The 17,491-nt window shown below is 39.6% G+C and overlaps 1 protein-coding gene across 2 annotated transcripts in view; it reads left to right on the top strand.

Annotated features, from left to right (window-relative positions):
• The window catches only part of GSK3B (glycogen synthase kinase 3 beta), a 147,950-nt gene that overhangs the window by 52,010 nt on the left and 78,449 nt on the right, over window positions 1-17,491 (top strand). For both annotated transcript variants that reach the window (XM_074534780.1, XM_074534779.1), the window contains exon 2: window positions 3,366-3,559. In XM_074534780.1, coding sequence (XP_074390881.1) covers window positions 3,366-3,559 — 194 coding nt within the window. The remainder of the gene's footprint in view (window positions 1-3,365; window positions 3,560-17,491) is intronic.

Here is a 17,491-nt window from a genome sequence, read left to right as displayed (position 1 = left end):
TGCAAACACATTATCTGTATACTTTGAGCAGCAGTGAGATGTTTTATTCTTGGAGATCAAAGCTGTGAAGGGTGCAAGGTGAATTTTACCCTATAGTCCCTCAGATTCAACAATACTGAAATAGAATATAACTGAAACTCTAACAGCCTTAACTTTTAAAAGATTGGAGGGAGCCCTTATGGTGTGTTTTGTGGATGGTTTGCAAAAACTGTTGTTTCCTGAAAGCAGGAAACTGGGAGAAAACTCTGTGAAGCTTTATGCTCTGTAAATTCTGGTAAAGAAACAAAGTAATTCTTGGTGTAGTGTTTAAAGTGTCAGTGAATACACTTCTAAGCACTGATGATTTCAGCAAGTTTAGGTAGGAGCTGTTTTCCTGTGGAGTTAAAGGAAAGTGTCTAAAGCTGACTGGTTTTACATTTGAGCTCTGGGAGAGTTGGCTGGATGGTGCAGCTTGTGTGCTGCACGTTGGGATGAAACACTTGACGGGGCCTGAAATTCAGGATTGGCTTTTGTGCACAAGGAGGTCCCTGAGAGAGTTGCAGCTCTGAAGAAAGCCCTTAGAGCAGATTTCTTGATATCAAGTACTTCAAATCTCGACCAGGGCTGCCAGGGACAATTATTTTTATCTCTAAGAGTTCATTAGTCTTGATTTTTGGAAAAATGGAGAATAAAACTCATTAACAACAATCTCAATACTCTGGCCTAGTGAACCCTGCCAAAAAGAAAAAAAAGATGCACCTCAAAATTGAGTAGGTAGGGGATTACCTTTTATTTGATGAGGATTGCTGTAGTAAAGTAGATATAACTCCTTTGTATATTTGGTAGGTTAGAATGATAATCATAGAATAATTGGACAAATAAAATGCATTGCTGCTATAAGAGTTACACTTTCAGTTTGTTTACAAAAATAGATAAAAGGATTTCTTTGTATTTGTGACTTCCTTCTTTTATTTCTTACAGTTATCAAAGAGGAGAATGAATTTTCCATGCAGCTAGTATGCTTCTATTTATTCTTCTCTTTCTCTCCCTGTAGGAAGACACTCATCTGTCTAGTGTTCCTTTCTACCCCCTGCCCCATTTTCTCTCCAAATCTATAAATCTGCATCTCAGCTTCTTGTGACCATTATGGGGAAAGTGTAGGTCAACTCTGTATTGCTTGGCAAGTAATTGGCACCTTTAGCACTAATGTACTTAATTTATATTTGATTTGTTAATTTGTTTCATGGAGCAGTTGTACTCATAAAAGGAAACAAGTTGTAAGAACCCAAGAGGCAACATAGGAGATGAGTAGTAGTTATTGGGGATTTTTCAGGAGGAAATCGTGTCAAGCCACCTGCTTTTCTTCTGAATTTTGTAGGTGCAGAACTAGATGTGGGTATCTTGACTCTGAAGTTTGCAAACTGATTTTCTCATGAGAAAATCTAGGAGAACAGTGGACTACGGGAAATCCCATGAAAGACATACAAAATGATTATTTTGTTAGAGCATAACAGGAGGTCCAAGAAAAAAAAAGGATGAGATATTTTGTGAGTTTCTGCAGGGCTTTTAGGCAGCATCATAGGATTCACCAGTTTTCACCAATTTCTTAGGTAAATTTCGTGTAGCACTGGGAAATAAATCTCTGGATAGTGACTGTGATTGAAAGATTTGACAATCTGGCAAGAGAGCTCAGTAACCTTGGATGCAGTTCAGTCAGGATAAAATGCAGAATATTAGGCTTTGATAAGAGCAATCAGGTGTGTAATTGGAGAATGGATGAGGATTGGACAGGCAGCAGCTCCACAGAGGAGAGTTTGGTACACAAGCTGATCATGAGATTGCAGCATTGCACAAGCTGCAAACATTGTGCTGGGCTGTGCAAACAAGTGTGTTGTAAGTCGGACACAAGAAGTCACCAGCATGCTAGGCAGAGCCGAGTTAAGCTTCCCTTGCAGAGCCTGGTTTTAGGTGCTGTACCTGGGTAGTTTTTAGCAGTGAGGGGAGAGGTTTCCTAGAGAGAAATAACTTCTCCATCATAATGACTTTCTTTGCAACAGCACTCATGTTTGAAGCAGGCAGTGGGGGGAAAGAGAGTGAGCTGTGCCTTTTTTTTTCCATGCCCTTTTTGGAGCAGAACAAAGAGCATTTTGCCTGAACTACACTAACGCTATTGATCAAGCTGTCTCTTGGAAAGATTTTTCTAAATGCATGAGAAGTGAGCAGAATTCCTGGAGAAAGTCATGGAGAGAGGGTTTGTGAATAAGCAGGGGTGATGGGCATTTCTTGAGAACAGTTTCTGTAGAATTGTGGTGACTGCTATGCAACAGCAGGTTCTGGTTTTTCTTGCAGGCCTGTTTGGTTCTGTAACCCAAGCCTGAAAGCCTCCTTATTGCAACTGAATGGCAAAAAATGCCCAGACCGTGCTTGTACAGTGCCTAAAGCTTTGCTCCTATTATGAACAAAATCAGAGTTGGAACAGAGTGAAGCACTATTGGTAGTAACAGTGGAGCTAAGAGTAGGTGATGGTGGCTTGCACAGGGTCTTTTGATGGAAAGTGGCTGGAGCCCCAAGCTGCTGCATGTGTGCCACAGCACCTTCACCTGTGCAGCTTCCACTGTGCTCCTGCATCCTGAGCCCTGTCCCTGGCTGTGCTCTGGCTCCTGTTGAGATTCTGCTGTTGGCATCCTTCTCCCCCTTCTTCCCCTGCCCCAGCAGGTGCCTCCCTTCTGTGCAAGGAAGTCCAGACATTGAAGAAGGGAGGAACAAGGGTGTGCCATCTGATGCAGCCTAGGTTTGGCTTCAGGTGGACTCAGCCAGGTTTGACAAAGGTTATGCTTCCTAGTGCTGCAAGCTGAAGCTTTACATGTAGGTGGATTTGTAACAAACCTAAAGTGCTCCTGTGGGTTTTTTTGGGGTTTTTTTTGTTTTTTTTTTTTTGCCAGATAAATGCCTGTAAAGATCAGAGTGCTGATCTGAGCTCATACTGGCAGTTTGATTTCTTCAGTTATAGGATAAATATGGGAAAATGCTTCATTTTGGTAATGCAAACAGTGTGTTTAATATCACTTACTTGATAATCAGATGTAGGGATAAATACTTGGGTTCTTTGTGCATTACATTTTATTGCTCAATTATTTGCTTCTGGAGAGCAAATTTTTCTTAGCAATAATCTAAATGAAAAATTGTCATCACTTAATACATATATATTGGTAAAAAAACATGTCCGGTGTTTTCTTTGCATTTTGTCAGAGGGTTTCTGGTTTTCTATATAATATTGAAGTACATATGCTGATCTAAATCTTTGTCTTACCCTCCTCTGTTTTAGTCTTGTTGGTCATCTTGTTTACGCATGTATTTTGATTATTTGTGTATCTCTTGCTTTGCAGGAGACAAAGATGGCAGCAAGGTGACTACAGTAGTTGCAACTCCTGGACAAGGTCCAGATCGACCACAAGAAGTCAGCTACACAGACACCAAGGTGATTGGAAATGGATCTTTTGGTGTTGTGTATCAAGCCAAACTCTGTGATTCAGGAGAGCTTGTGGCCATTAAGAAAGTCCTGCAGGATAAAAGATTTAAGGTGAGCCTATGCATAAGTTCATAGTATTTTCATGAATGTTATCTCCTTTTTCATGTCTTTGATGGCAGTGTTTTTTATTTTATTAATTTATTTTCATTGGAGAGTATAAATATGCCTAAAATTTTTTGGGACTGAAAATTAAACAAATGGATTATGTTAAACTTGAAAATCGGTGAGTCACTATGATTCTTTGTATTAGTGCAAGTCAAGAAGCTAAAAATGCTGATTTGATGTGCTGTTTCCAGGTTGCTGGCCAAATTTCTCAGACAGTGAACTGTGGAAACAAAGGAGAAGCTTGTCTTAAGGTTACTTTTTTCTAGCATAAACTCTTCTCCAGTCATTAATAATTAAACTGCTGGAAGGAGCAGGAGCCTTTAGGCTTTGTTTTTAGTTGCTGCACCTATAAAGTTGAAAGGTATATTTGAGTAAATCAGAAATTATAAAGGCCAAGCAACAAGATAGCAAATACTGAGCCCAGGGCAGTTTGGGCTGAAGTTCACTTATTTGTTTTTATCTGATTTATAAATGTGTTCTACCCTGGTGATTTTAGTAGACTGGTGGTCCTTTATTCTAAACTGGTAGCATTCCAAAGAGATTGTGTGATTTTTAAACCAAATAAATTTAAGAACCATAAGCCACCTCAACACTTCTGGTAGTCCATAGCTTGGTACTTAATGTACTTGACCTCTTTCCCTTATAGTCAGGTGGCCTGCAGATCAGCTTGTGCAAGCAGTACGTGATAGCAGAGGTCCTGGTTTTAATATATCTTGTTTTCACAGCAAGACCTCATACACAGCTAGTTTCACTGGTAATATTTGTAGTTTGTGTCCTTTTCTGGTGGCAAAAACATTGTTTTGAAGTATTTCGAAGGAAAATGGGAAAGATGCATTTAAATTAATGTAATGCAGAATTGTTTACTTCCAGTTAAGGAGGATTTATAGAGTTCTTACATACTTCTTGCATCTGAGTTATTTCTGGACTGTATTATGGGTTGAAGGTAATTAGTACTTGGGAAGCATGCAATATGATGTAAGAGTGCCTTATTTTAGAAGAAAGAAGAGGTAAAACAGAAAAGGAAAAGCCAATTCTAAACCTAGTACTTAAAAGGAGCTTTTTGGTCTCTTCCCATTGCATAGGTTTAAGGGGGAAGGTCAGGATATTTCCTATACCCTGTCATACTTGGTTGATATCAGCTAGTGGTTTTGACAAAAACCTTTGATTTCTTTAGTCTTGTAACTGGGGTTTTGCAGTGTGTCAAAATGAAAACTTGGCCAAGCATTTTAGTTCCTGACCATCAGATATTAATAATTTGTGACATCTTACTTTTTTTTAAATTAATCTCTCTTGGGCAACTAGAGTAAAATGTTGGTCCTTGATTGCTTTTTGTTTTGGTAGTTGGTTTAGTGACATTTTGTTACCTGACTATATATCTTATTTGAGTGTTTCTTTAAATGATAGAAAAAATTGTTTCTTGAATATTAGCCCTTTGTTAAAGCACAACAGCTGAACTGAAAAGCTAAGTAGGGTGTTTCCAGTTTGGAGTCTGAATTAATTGTCTGCATTTGATAATACGAGCTGAGAACATCCAATACCTGCAGGCTTTAATATCCCTAAACTAGGTGTAATTAATGCTTAAGTCCATGTATAGATTTGCAGAGAGCCAGCATTAATTTAATTAATTTAATTAATTAATTAAAAAATAGTTTTTTAAACTTCATAATTTGTATGGGTCACATCTGCAGTAATACCCAAGTTATGCATTTTTTCATATTCTTTTCCCAAACTTTTATCCCAGCTACACAACATCATCTACCTTTGGTCTAAGCTCCTTAATTTTTCCCATCATTTGTCACTTCAGTCCTCTCATTTTTTCACATTCTGATCTAGAAGTGTATGTTATGTTGGCAGGAGGTGTAAATTGTTGCAGGCTGGATGCCAGCCTCTACCTGGGCAGATTTGGAAGCTAGACAGATGTACATTACATTAAGAGCAGCATACAATTTCTCCAGGGAGTGCTACTCTTTGAGAATGCCTGATCTAGGTAGTAAATGCTGGACCACATAATCTACAAGTTCCAGAGGGAGCCTGGAAAGTGTGTTGGCTGGATGGGTTGAGTGCAGTGCAGGAGCAGACCCTCCCATGTGTTCAGAGAGCTGAGCTCTGGGTGCAGCTCTGCTGGCTCTCGCCATCCCTGCTTGGCTGCCCAAGTCCAGATCCAAGGCCTGCTCAGTGGAGTTCCCTGAAATCTGCCACTCCCCTCTCATTAATGCATACTCTCCCTTCAGCAGTGACTGAGGGGAAAAAGCCAACCTTACTGCAGGCAGCCCAATGTGGTGGCAGCTTGTTTGATTTATTATCACTTTGATAATGAATCAAACATGGGAGGGAAGAGAGGAGGGGGCACTTCAGAAATACTGGTCTGCACTGATCCCAGTGGTGAACAAGCAACAAGAGGAAAGGGATGTATGGAAGTTGCTTCCTGAAATTTGAATCATGAACAAAATTTTCAGCTGTATGCTTCTGCCTGGTGCCTGCTTATCCCTTATCTACCTGGTGCTTGTCTATTGTGATATATTTCTCTTGGTACATGCAGTATAATTCCTTAGTCATGATTTCTTCAAAAAGTGCTTTGAGAGGAGCTAGCGGATAGTCTTGAAATTGAAAATTCAGAAACTACAGAAAGTCCCAAGAGAGTGCAACCTCTAGGCTCTTGCTGCATTTTGTGAATGTAGAGGGCCATCACTGTGTAGGTCTGGAATATGTGCCTCAGTTGCCAGTTTTAGATCTCTGTCAGGAAGCTGAGATGCGTTTGTCCAGGTTTGAAGCTAGCTTGAAAGCTAGAGAGGGGTTGCCTATTTTTCTTTTTTCCTTTTCCATTACTATGACAAGTCAGCCTCCCAGCACTGGTCCAGACCAGAAAGAAGTTGAGTGTTAAATCAGTGCTGAAGAGTTGAATCTTACAGTTTCTGTGATGGTAAAGATAGTTTGCAATGCTTCTTCTTCTTTCTACTCCCTCGTTGCAGTTCAGTGGTTCTTCAGTTTGACATTGCAGTTCCTGCATGACCATGTTTTAAACAGGGTCTCTGAATTGCTCTGGGTTTTAGAGTGTGTGTGTCTCGAGTTCAGTGTAATGTACAGCAATAGTATTGGTAGGAGTAAGTGGTAAGTCCCTGAAGGGAATAAATAAAATACCACCTAGAGATTTATGCTTAATTTCAGTTTGTAGTTCTGCCTTCAGTAAAGTAGTTCTCCGTACTTTGTGAGGAATTAAGTAATGTAATTTTGGGCAATTACCTGATACTTGAGTCAGTAGTTCACAAACTATGTGGTGTTTGTCAATGATCTGTGAAACATTTTATATTGTTTACTTTATTAACCAACTCTTAAGGAAAGTTATATTTTTGGGGGGGTGGGTTTTGGATTTTTTTTTTCAGTTAAAAGTTTAACAGGTGTGAGAGGGATGTTTCTCTTTGAAAAACAGTATAAGGCAGCTGCTCACAAACTTTGGGGCCAAAGTGCTTTCAAATGGCAAAATTTCCAAAAGACAATGATCTGGCTTTCAGAGATCTATGCTAAATTTCTGCTTCTATTCCAAAAATGTGTAATAATAGGTTCTTATGCAAAGCATCAGTAGGGGCAGTTAAAAGGTTCATAGTATTTTCAATTATTTTCATTTATGTGTCTGTGCAGGCCCTCAAGTGACACAGCCTAATTGTGATGCTTGAAAAGAAAATACTGGTACCATAAAAATTCATGCACTGCTGTTGTTAGCATTTTCATTGGAATATTCTTCAGATTAAGAGTCTGTGATGTTGCTGTCTCATTGTGCAAAAACCAATAATAAGCAAAGAGGCATGTTAGCATAAATAGTTATTTTTTGTTATTTCCCATTCCATTAAGGTTTCTAAGAAATCCTAATGAAATGAATGTGTGAATTGCTAGAAGTATTTCACAGCTGACTGAGAATAAGCAGTTAAATTTCTTGCATCTGAATTGCATACTTGATGTTTCTGCTTTTAGCACTGGGCTGCTGAAATCTAAGTGATGAAGAGAGTTTGTACTCCTCCTACACCTTTTCAGACAGTCTACATTGGGCATCACATTTCTTGTTAATGGCTCACAGAGACATAAAGTGTGCAGCAAGAGAAAGCCAAATTCTGTAATGGGAACCATTCCTGCCATCCAGTCTGTCAGATCATTCAGGGACTGCCTTGGTTTAACCATCCAACCATGTGTGCCCTTGGCTTAGCTGTGTGAATTATTTAAATGGGCAGATCTTCTGGAGTGTGAGAGGATGTCAGACTAGGGCCCTAATGGTCCATAAATGTGAAGCACTGCATTGCTAAAGCTGAGGCCACTCAATAGTAGGCAGTGGTCTTTCCTGTTTTTAGTTAGGGAAGGAATAGGTGTTGTGAGTATTTACATGTTTGTTTCTTTGTTTTGGTTTACTGGTTTGGGGGTGGTTTTTTGTTGTTTTTTTGGGGGGGTTGGTTTGTTTTTGGTTTTTTGTTTTATTTTGGGGGTTTTTTTTGTTTTGGTTTTTTTTGGCTTTTCAATATGTAAAGTCTTAGTGTTAATTTGAGCCTTAAAGCCCAATAAAGCAGCAGAATGGAAAAATAAGTTTGTGTTGAGGTTCTGGTTTCTTTCTTTCTTTCTCTGCTGCCGTGTGTACTTTTGTGAGCTGTTTGAAATGCTTCTGAAAGCACCAACTTTCCTTCAGTTCCTGCCTCAGATATATCAAGCTGCTAAGTATAAAAAGATTCTTTTCAAAGTAGCCCATATCCGCTGTTTGTGTTACCTTATTTACTGCAACTTTGATCATAGCAGATCCCATGAAAGATGTAAAACCACAAGGAAGACTTTCCATTGAAAAATGACTAGGTGTTTAGGTTTTTAAGTTCTCCTGACTTTTCAAGAGACTTTTCTGTTTAAAGCATTCAGAAATCTAGAGCTGACCCAATTTTTTTCTTAATAGGTTTTGTGTCTCTGCTCATGGTTGAAGGTATAATTCTGTAAATATGCATGTGAAAGAGTGAACCTGTTGATTAATTGATTTGCCTCTTTTGCACTCAGAATCTCAGTGGTTAACAGACAACTGTGAGAATATGACTTCAAATTGGGTTGAATTAGTTCAATTTTTTCTGACTTCCCCCAGCTTGTTTCTTAGCTCTTGGTTATCGATGGCCAGTAAAGATACAGCAGATAGTAGCATTATACTGGGAAAAAAAGGCTTCATTTCAGGGGGCTTCAGTCTATTAAGGCCACTTTTGGTGTATCTGAGCTGTTTTGAGGAGAGAGGTACTCAAGTTACTTGGGTAATGTGACTGAGAGAAGATATAAAACAAGTTTTGTTTTGCAGTCTGTAAGCTTGGCTGTGGGTAGTCATGTCTATATACAGACAAGCAGACAGGAGTTTGACACCCATCTTCTTGATATGTGTTGGGCAGCCCAGCTGTAAAGCTTTAAGGGAAGTGATATCACTGTCTCTTCTGTGCAGGTTTGTTTTCCCTTTGCTGGGTTCAGACAGGATGTGTGCATCCTCTTGCTTTTTGATGTTTTAGCAGGTCCATCTTCCAGACTCCTAATTCTGTGTAGCACAGCTTTGTCATGAGAATGTTAAAGGCACGGTTGAAGAGAAGCCATTGTTCCTGCTGGATATCTCAAAGAAGCCTTGACTTCCTTTGTATGTGCCTGAGTTGTGGACCCTTTCTTTCAAGCACACAGGTGGATATTGAAGTCACAGAAAAGACCTCCAGGATTGATTCCAACCTTGTACTGATGACCACCTTGTCAACTAGACCATGGCACTAAGTGCCACATCCAGTTGTTTCGTGAACACCTCCAGGGATTGTGACCCACTGCCCTCGATAGTCCATTCCAAACTTTAATAACCATTCTTTGAAGAAATTTCTCCTGATGTCCAGCCTAAACCTCCCCTAGTTCAGCTGGAGACTGTGTCCTCTCATCCTGTTTGCTGGTTGCCTGAGAGCAGAGAGCAACCCTACTTTACGACAAACTCCTTTTTGTAGTAGTTATGGAGAGCAATAAGGTCACTCCAGATCTTCCTCTTCCTTCCTACTTCACTCCTTTCTAGAAGGGAATTGAAGGTTATCACAGAGGTTCAGAATGAATGCTACCTTCATCTAAGTCAGTGTTGAAAGTTTTGAATAAAGTGTAGAGGTTGGATTTACTCTGATGTATTCATGATTATCTTTCACTGTGACCTCTCGTTATCTGCACAGGTTTTCTCTGAACTAAGGACTGAACTTCCTTTTAAATTTCATCTGTGTGTGAGTTAGATGCATTCTCTCATCTCATATCTCCATCTAAGGATCACTGAATATTCAAACATTAATCTCTAAGGCCTTCTCTTAGAAGAATGCCTTTATTTACTGCATCTCAGTTGACTTGGAAGCACCCATGGGATAAAAAGTCACAAAGGAAAAACATGGTGATGAGAATTAGTAACATTTAAGCACCTTTCTTTTAAGTCTTTGAGGGCTTGCACTTCATAGCTACTTTGAAGATCTGAGGAATAGTGAATCACTGTTCATAAGACTATCATGGAGGTTTTACTCTCTTAAGGGAGCCTTAATTTTATTGTTAAATAGCTAGAAAGTGCACTCAAAACAATAGATCTGTCTTCTGACTAATGAGATGTTTTGTGTTTGGATCAGAAGTGGGGATGGAAGGCTGAAAATATTTTTCAGTGACTTCAACAAATATTGTGAACATTTGTTAAACCAGTAGTAGAAAGATAATTGAGCCTGATGAAAACTCCCTTTTACTCCTAGCTCCTCATCTAAGGGAATACAGTCCCTCTTTAAGACTGAGGCTATCAGATAAGATTTCTAGAATGGGAGATGCCTGGGCCTGTGTTCAGGTTGTTTTTCCATCTTCTAAACAGCTGGAGGGCTATGCTTGCTTTCAGAGAGGTTTTTTCTAATCTATGCTTTAACTCTTGTGTAGAGGCCAGATTTGTAGCTCTGGCCCAATTTACTTTATCCAGATTATCAGAGACACTTACCAAGATAATAGCTTTTCTTACAGCAGTACTTGATCTGGCTGTCTCCTGGAAGCTTACTGGAGGAGCCAATGCTATCATTTAACTGTAATTGCAGTTGCAGTGCCTGTCTGTTCACAGCAACCAAAAAGGCTGGGTAGAGATCTGAATTTTCCCTCACAACAATTTCATTCCATTTTCCAATTTTGTCAAACTTTCCTAATGGATAAAATAACTGTTTACTCTTGCTTTACTTTGAAGAAAGCAGTGCACTGTTCACCCTATCAGCTGTAACCTCCCTGGGCATACTTCAGTGGCCTAGAACATCTGAGAATTCTAAGAATCATATTTCTAACTTTGTTTTATTTTAAATTCTGTACAATAAAATTATTTGTAGTTATGGCTACTCCTGCAGATGTTTTCAAATCTGACAGCTGAACTGGATGCATAATAGCTGTTAGTGCAAAATAGATCTTCAGTTTGGCACATGAGGTGACATGGAGTTTGTACTACGAGCATTGATTTCAGTTTTCTGCTTTTTAGCAGGAGAGTCTGGACTGATAATGAATGTCCAGGGAATGCAGTGTCATCCAGCCACAGCTGGCCTAGGATAGAGGAGGAAAAGCTCTTCATCTGCAGACGTGCTTTGTGCGTGTTCAGACATGTGTTTCCACGTGTTGCCATGTGGAAACCAACATGTCAGTAGGGAAACCAAACCAACATGTCAGTAGGAAAATAGGCCCTAGGAATGTGTTCTTTGAAAAGGGAGGAGTCAAAAGAGAGCTTTTCTGCTCCTATCCCGTGGGTGGTGTCTGCATGAGGCCTTTTATAGATGCACACCACAGTTTAAATGGTGCATTTATTTTGGATTCTGAGCTTTTCTATTTCCAGGAGTTTTTCTGTGGTACTCCTTAAACTAGAACCAAGATGGGACTTTAAAACAAGATACCTGTTTTGTCAGTTTTCTCTGCTCTTGCTCACTTCTAGTGTATAACTTGAGACTTAAAATTAAATAACTTAAAATTAAATGTCTGTCCTATGTGAATTTACTGATGAACAAAAAGAACTGGAATCTTCCAGTTAGTGGAAGTGGGAATCTTTTGTCCCACTAGTCCAGATAACTCATAGAGCTGCTCCAATAATGCTTTGGTTTACTTCCTGTTGTCTCTCAGGTCTTCTAAAGGAAGTGAGTTCCTATGTCTGGTTTACATAAAATACATATATATAGTGTATGAAATATATATTCTGTGTATATACATTCCCAAATTAGCTAGAGACTGTTTTGAGAGACACAGGTTAAATGGATGCTATTCTGAAATAATGACCTTCAGAGTGGAGAGTACAGTCTAAAAGAATTGCAAACCCATCAAGGTATGGAAATGCATAGTTCAAAGGACATGAATAGATGTAACTCAGCCACATGCTGTCAGCACATTATAACTGTAAGAGTGTACTTGGACATTGCAGAATTCCTGATTGTGCTCAAATTAAGTTCTGTTTTGGAAGATAATTTCCTTTCCTTTGACTTTTTAACATTGCTGCCTTTAAGTGCCTGTGAAGGACCGGGATAGAAAAACAGCAATGCTGCATGCAGTAGAAATAACCTCTCCATTTTATATTTATAAATCAGTTTTACATCTGGGTCACACCTGCTAATTAAAGGGAGCCTTGATTATGGCATGGATTTGTAGGTCTGTGTAACAAAGGTAAAAATTGATTTTAATGTTCTTCATTTTGTGCTGTTTTATGGAGAGGTCTTTGGTAGCCTCTCAGGATCACTACTCTAGGAGAGTATATAGGAGACTCTGTATCTTTGCATTTCTGAGACCAGCAGGTCACAGGCTGGAGGAGCAGATTTGAGTTTCCTCATCTAAAAAGAAAATATTTAATGCTGCCAGTCTTAGTGTGGCAATGGAGTAGAGCTTTCTAAGTGTGCAGCCAATTCAAGTAGAGAATCAAGGGCAGTCATTTTGTGAATGGAGCCTGAACTTTGTCAATTAAAAAGTCACGGTAAAATTTCTGAAGTCCTTCTGAAGCTCAGTGATTTAGTGGTGACTGTGTATGAGGCTGTATATAAATTCTAAGCTGGTTTGATCTTTTTTCTTCTTAGAGTAGATGCTGAGATGGTCAGGCAGAGAGCAGCTCATCTAATGCCCTTGAGAGCTTGGTAATGCTGCTGCTGTAGAGAGCTTGGGCATGAATGCAGGTGTTGGGTGGAAATGGTGTCCCAGGAGGAACCTTCCACACCTGTCTCCTCGTTAGGGAACAGTATTGTGGAGAGTATAAATAGAAGATTAGTTTGATGGGATAAAAATGGGGCTTTTGAGACTACTTGGATGTTTGGTGTGTGCAGATATTTCAAGGCTCTTGGTTGTACCATTATGTATTCTCTTTGGGAAATCCCACAGCATGAGATTGCCTGGCTACGGAAGATTTAGCTTAAATAGGCTTTATATCTAGCAACATTACCTACCTGTGGCTCTCACTTGCTTATTAAATTCTTACTTGGTTAAATTATTTTTGGTGCAACGTTCCAGTCTTGGAGCATGATTGGAATACCTCATTAAATAATTTATCTTCAGTTTTTGCCAGGGAACACTGGGGTTGTTTTTGTCTTTAAAATACCTGGCTGATAAATCAGGCAGTGGCAAACTCTGTGTCCTTTTTGAACTCAGTATTTCTTATTCAAATATCCTGCTGTGGCAGCTATTAAGCTTAAGGGGAAAGAAGGGATAACCTATAAAATGCTAGTCATCGAAGGGACAGAAGAGATCCACCTGCTGCTCAGGGGGGTCTTCCTGAAGCAAAGAAGAGGGACAGATCTTCTCATTTCTATGTCACCAAGACAGCTGTGCTGTCCCCTCCGGCACTGTGCTGTAGTTCAACCCTTTTGGCTTTGCTTAAAACCTTTTAATTGAGCTGTAATTGAGGTATTTTTTATTTGTGTCTCTTCCTTGAAGAGAATCAATTCAAAGTCAGCAAACAAAATGAGGAAGGTTTAAGTAAATGTGAAAATGGGAATAATTTTTGTTTTCCACTTGTTTTCTTGAGTAGACCCGACTCTTTATAACCAAATGGCATGTTCCTTCTGGGAAGTGTTTGGAACTTGTAGAGCCATGGAATGGGTAATTGTTTTCTTTGCTGCTAAAGGCAATATTTGCACTGCCCATTGCTTCTTGGAAAAGTAGTACGAAGACATGGGAAAATAATAAAAGGAAGCTCTTCTAAATGTTTTGTCAATCATCTAAAGTACAGAGACAGTTCAGACTGTTGGGCATATTCTAAAATAAGCAATGCTGCCTTTTTTTTCATGTGACTTGGATACTTCCTGGTCCCTGATGACTGAGAAGGTGAGATGTTTGTGACCAACAGAATTATTTTCAGCATACACAATACAAAGAATTGCTTTACTACCACTTTACTGTGCATGTTGTTGAGGAAAACTTGTTTGGGCTTTTTATTCCACTTTGTTTTTTTCCATCACATTTTCTGTCTGCATTATGCAGTGAAATATGGTCCATTTTGAACACTGGAAGATTAAATTTGAAGGATAATGTGGACTGAGGTTTTGTTGGGTGACCTAGACTCACGTGTATGATCTACCACAGGAAATAAAAATGAATCTGATTTTTATTGGAGTGGTTTTGTAAGAGTTGTATCATGTAATAACTCAAAATAAGAAATGTTTCTGGAAAGGCAGTGAGAAACTTATTCTATTAATGAATATTCTAATTACAGTCCATGATGCTTTGGCATGGTGTTGATACTTCTTTTAAAATACAGTGAGTGATGTCAAGGACGTGGTTGTTGAGCATTTGAAATGTTTTTCTGGCCAGGAGCAAAGGGACTCACTCTTCTTCAAGGTGAAATGTGAGGCGTGATGTTTATCATATTTTAAATACATGTTACAGACTTTTAACTAAGGAGAAGGCAGTCTGCTTTCTTCAGGGTGGGTTTTTGTTTGTGTAGTGCTTAGTACAGTGAACTGAGATGAGTAATGGGCACTCTTATATGTGTCATGATGCAAATAAGCAGACTACAGACATCTGTATTCCCTAGTTCTTCTAAGATTTGAAGCCAGGTCTAATTGTTCCAGGCCCAACAAAGGTGCTCATTTCACATCTTCATTTGTGCTGTTCCTTTGAAAGCCCCAGCCATGGTGATTAGACTACTTAGGTCCTGAGCTAACTAGTCAAAATACAAACATCCAGTCTGAATCACTGAAGCATAACAATGCTTTTGGAAAACAACAGCTGGATCTAATTTCAGAGGTTTTTTAATTTCAAAAATCACCCTGTCACAAAAAGCTCCTTGTTTTCCCTCCTAATCTTTATCAGATGATGAAGACAGAATCTATAACTTGATGTCTTTTAAAGATTCATCTACTTTTTTTCCTTCATTCAGAGATATGTCCAAGGATCTGCTTATCAGACTGAGTTGGCAGGCCCTTTTGCATTCATCTTCCTTTCATCTCAGCAGGCACATTGAGTCATGAAGGTTGTACCAAGTGTTTTGGGCTTGAACACAGGCATCTCATTTATACCAGATGAGTTTAACAGTGTAGGCATGTTGATTGATTGTAAATGAAGTAATTAGTTGCAGGCAGCTTAGTCCCTGAAGAGGGACATTGGAGCTTATAGGGGTGTTGCACCGAGACATGAATACTGCTTGCAGAGCTGTCCACTGGTTGCACTGCTCTTCCTGCAAGTGGACAGAAGAGGGTTTTTAACTTTCTTTTATTCTTTCCTTCTTAGAGTAAAACTTCATAGTGGATGTTGACATTTCCTGTGGGCACTTTAGTGGAAAATTCAGTTTTGCTGTTAAATAATAGAGGAACCTTTGAGAAGATGTGTTGCTGACTACCATGGGAATTAGTAGTAAGTGTGCAGGTGTGGAAATGAGGACACAGCAGTTTGCTACTCCAAAATGTAGTGCACGGGCTAGAGAGCATTAAGAGGATTCAGTTCAGTATCTTATGTGGATGGACTTGCTTTGTTTTCTGATGCTGAGCAACTTTGTAAGCACATTTCAGATGAAGTCTGGCAGGCGTAACAGGATGTAGAGCAGGAGAACTAAGGTGAGCACAGCTTTCTGAAGAACCCCTAAAAATAAGGATAATACTTCTTTGCTTTTTAGTGCCCCTGCTGAACATACTTTATAAATAGTGAGCAATTCTGAATTATAAAATTAGAAGGTGGTAACAGCTTACAACAACAGATAATAATCTTTAGTTGAGGCAATGGTATTAGAAGCTCTGTAGTTTTTTAAAAAGTAGTTTTATATTCTTTCTAGGTTACATTCTTCTGGTAGTGTATCACAGTAACCTGTACTAGAATTGCCTGTCTGTGAGACCTGGGGTTCCTTGATTACACTTGATTTATTAACCCGATCTGCTTGTCATTTAGATATCTGCAAAAGCAGGAGTATGAGAACATATGGAATGGAAATGTTCTTTCCCAGCATGCAGGAAACCACAACAGGTTGATTGGAGTCAGCATTTGGAGAGCCACAGCAAATACTCAAGAACTTCATGCTATCTATCTTTCTTTTTTCCCTTTTTTAATTAAGTCAACATAAGGGCAAGAAAGGACATGGTTTGTAGATAGTATGCTGGATTTCCTGGTAGGCAGTGACTCTGTTTCTGTAACTGCATAACAGGCATAAAGGTTATCTGCTTTCATGCAGGGCTAACAGATCTAGTAGGACAAGAAAGTAGTATGAGACATAGGAAAAACTAGGGCATGTTGAGGGTTGCCTGGAGTGTTGGAGGCATAACAGAGTCAGTGTATTCATTGAACAATTTCTGTGGCAGCATGAAGGCCATCAATTAGCAGGAAGGATAAACAGTGCAAGGACTCTTGTTTGGATTTAAACTGATGAATATCTCTTGGAAAGAATCCTCCTTGCTAGTGGGAACAGCCTGTACACAGTCCAAAAGCACAATGCCGTGTGCAGGTGGTAGTAGAAAGTCCCTTCCTGGTGGAGCACTGAGCTGTGGCATGCTGTCCTACTGGCTTGTCTGCATAGATCTGCTTGTGGGTGATAATGCTGCAGCTGACTTCTTGAGTAGATAATAAACTTTCCAAGAGACATACATGTGTCTGAGACCTTTCTGAATTCAGCTGTCCACTTGAACAATGTAGGAAGTTTTAACTTATTCACCTTTAAAATTCATTTGAGTTTTCCTGAATGTAAGTAGACAGTGAGCACAAGATGCAGTGACTCTTGTTTTAACCTAACCTTATGTGCAGAATGTGTAGGGAGTGATACTGTCTTGCTTACATAAGCAAGGCAGGCAGTATCACATCCTCAGCAGACAGTAATCTTCATTATTTCATACCATTGGGATTTTGAATACAAAAGGTTCTCAGCACCCTTTGTAGAAAGTTTGATTTCAACAAAATGGGAAAAAGATATTTTCACTGGTTAGGTGTGGGGCAAGGAAATTAATTCACAGAATCACAGAATGGGCAAGGTTGTAAGGGACTACAGAGGGTCATCTGTTCTTGTATCCCTGCTCAAGTAGTGTCATTCCAGACCACGTGGCATAGGATTGCTTCCAAATGATTCTTGAGTACCTCCAGTTAGGGAGATTCCACCTCTCTGGGCAGCATATTCCAGGGGGTGGTTAACAGCACAGTAAAGAAATTCTTTCATATTCAGGTGGAACTTCCTATGCTTCAGTTTGTACTCATTGTCTCTTGAGTCATGGTTTGTACCCCCAGGACAAGCCTGGCTCCATCCTCTCTATACCCTCCCTTCAGGTACTTACCCTGGTGAGGTCCCCTTTTAGTTGTCTCTTTGAGGCTGAGCAGGCCCAGACCCCTCAGCCATTCCTCATAAGCGAGATGCTTCAGTACCTTCATCACTTTTGTTGCCCTCTGCTAAACCCACCCCAGGAGCAGCTCCTCTCCAGGAGCTCCATGTCT

This window comes from Zonotrichia albicollis, chromosome 2, assembly GCF_047830755.1.
Source record: "Zonotrichia albicollis isolate bZonAlb1 chromosome 2, bZonAlb1.hap1, whole genome shotgun sequence".
Classification (NCBI taxonomy): Eukaryota; Metazoa; Chordata; class Aves; order Passeriformes; family Passerellidae; genus Zonotrichia; species Zonotrichia albicollis.
This window is presented reverse-complemented; position numbering and strand designations above follow the sequence as displayed.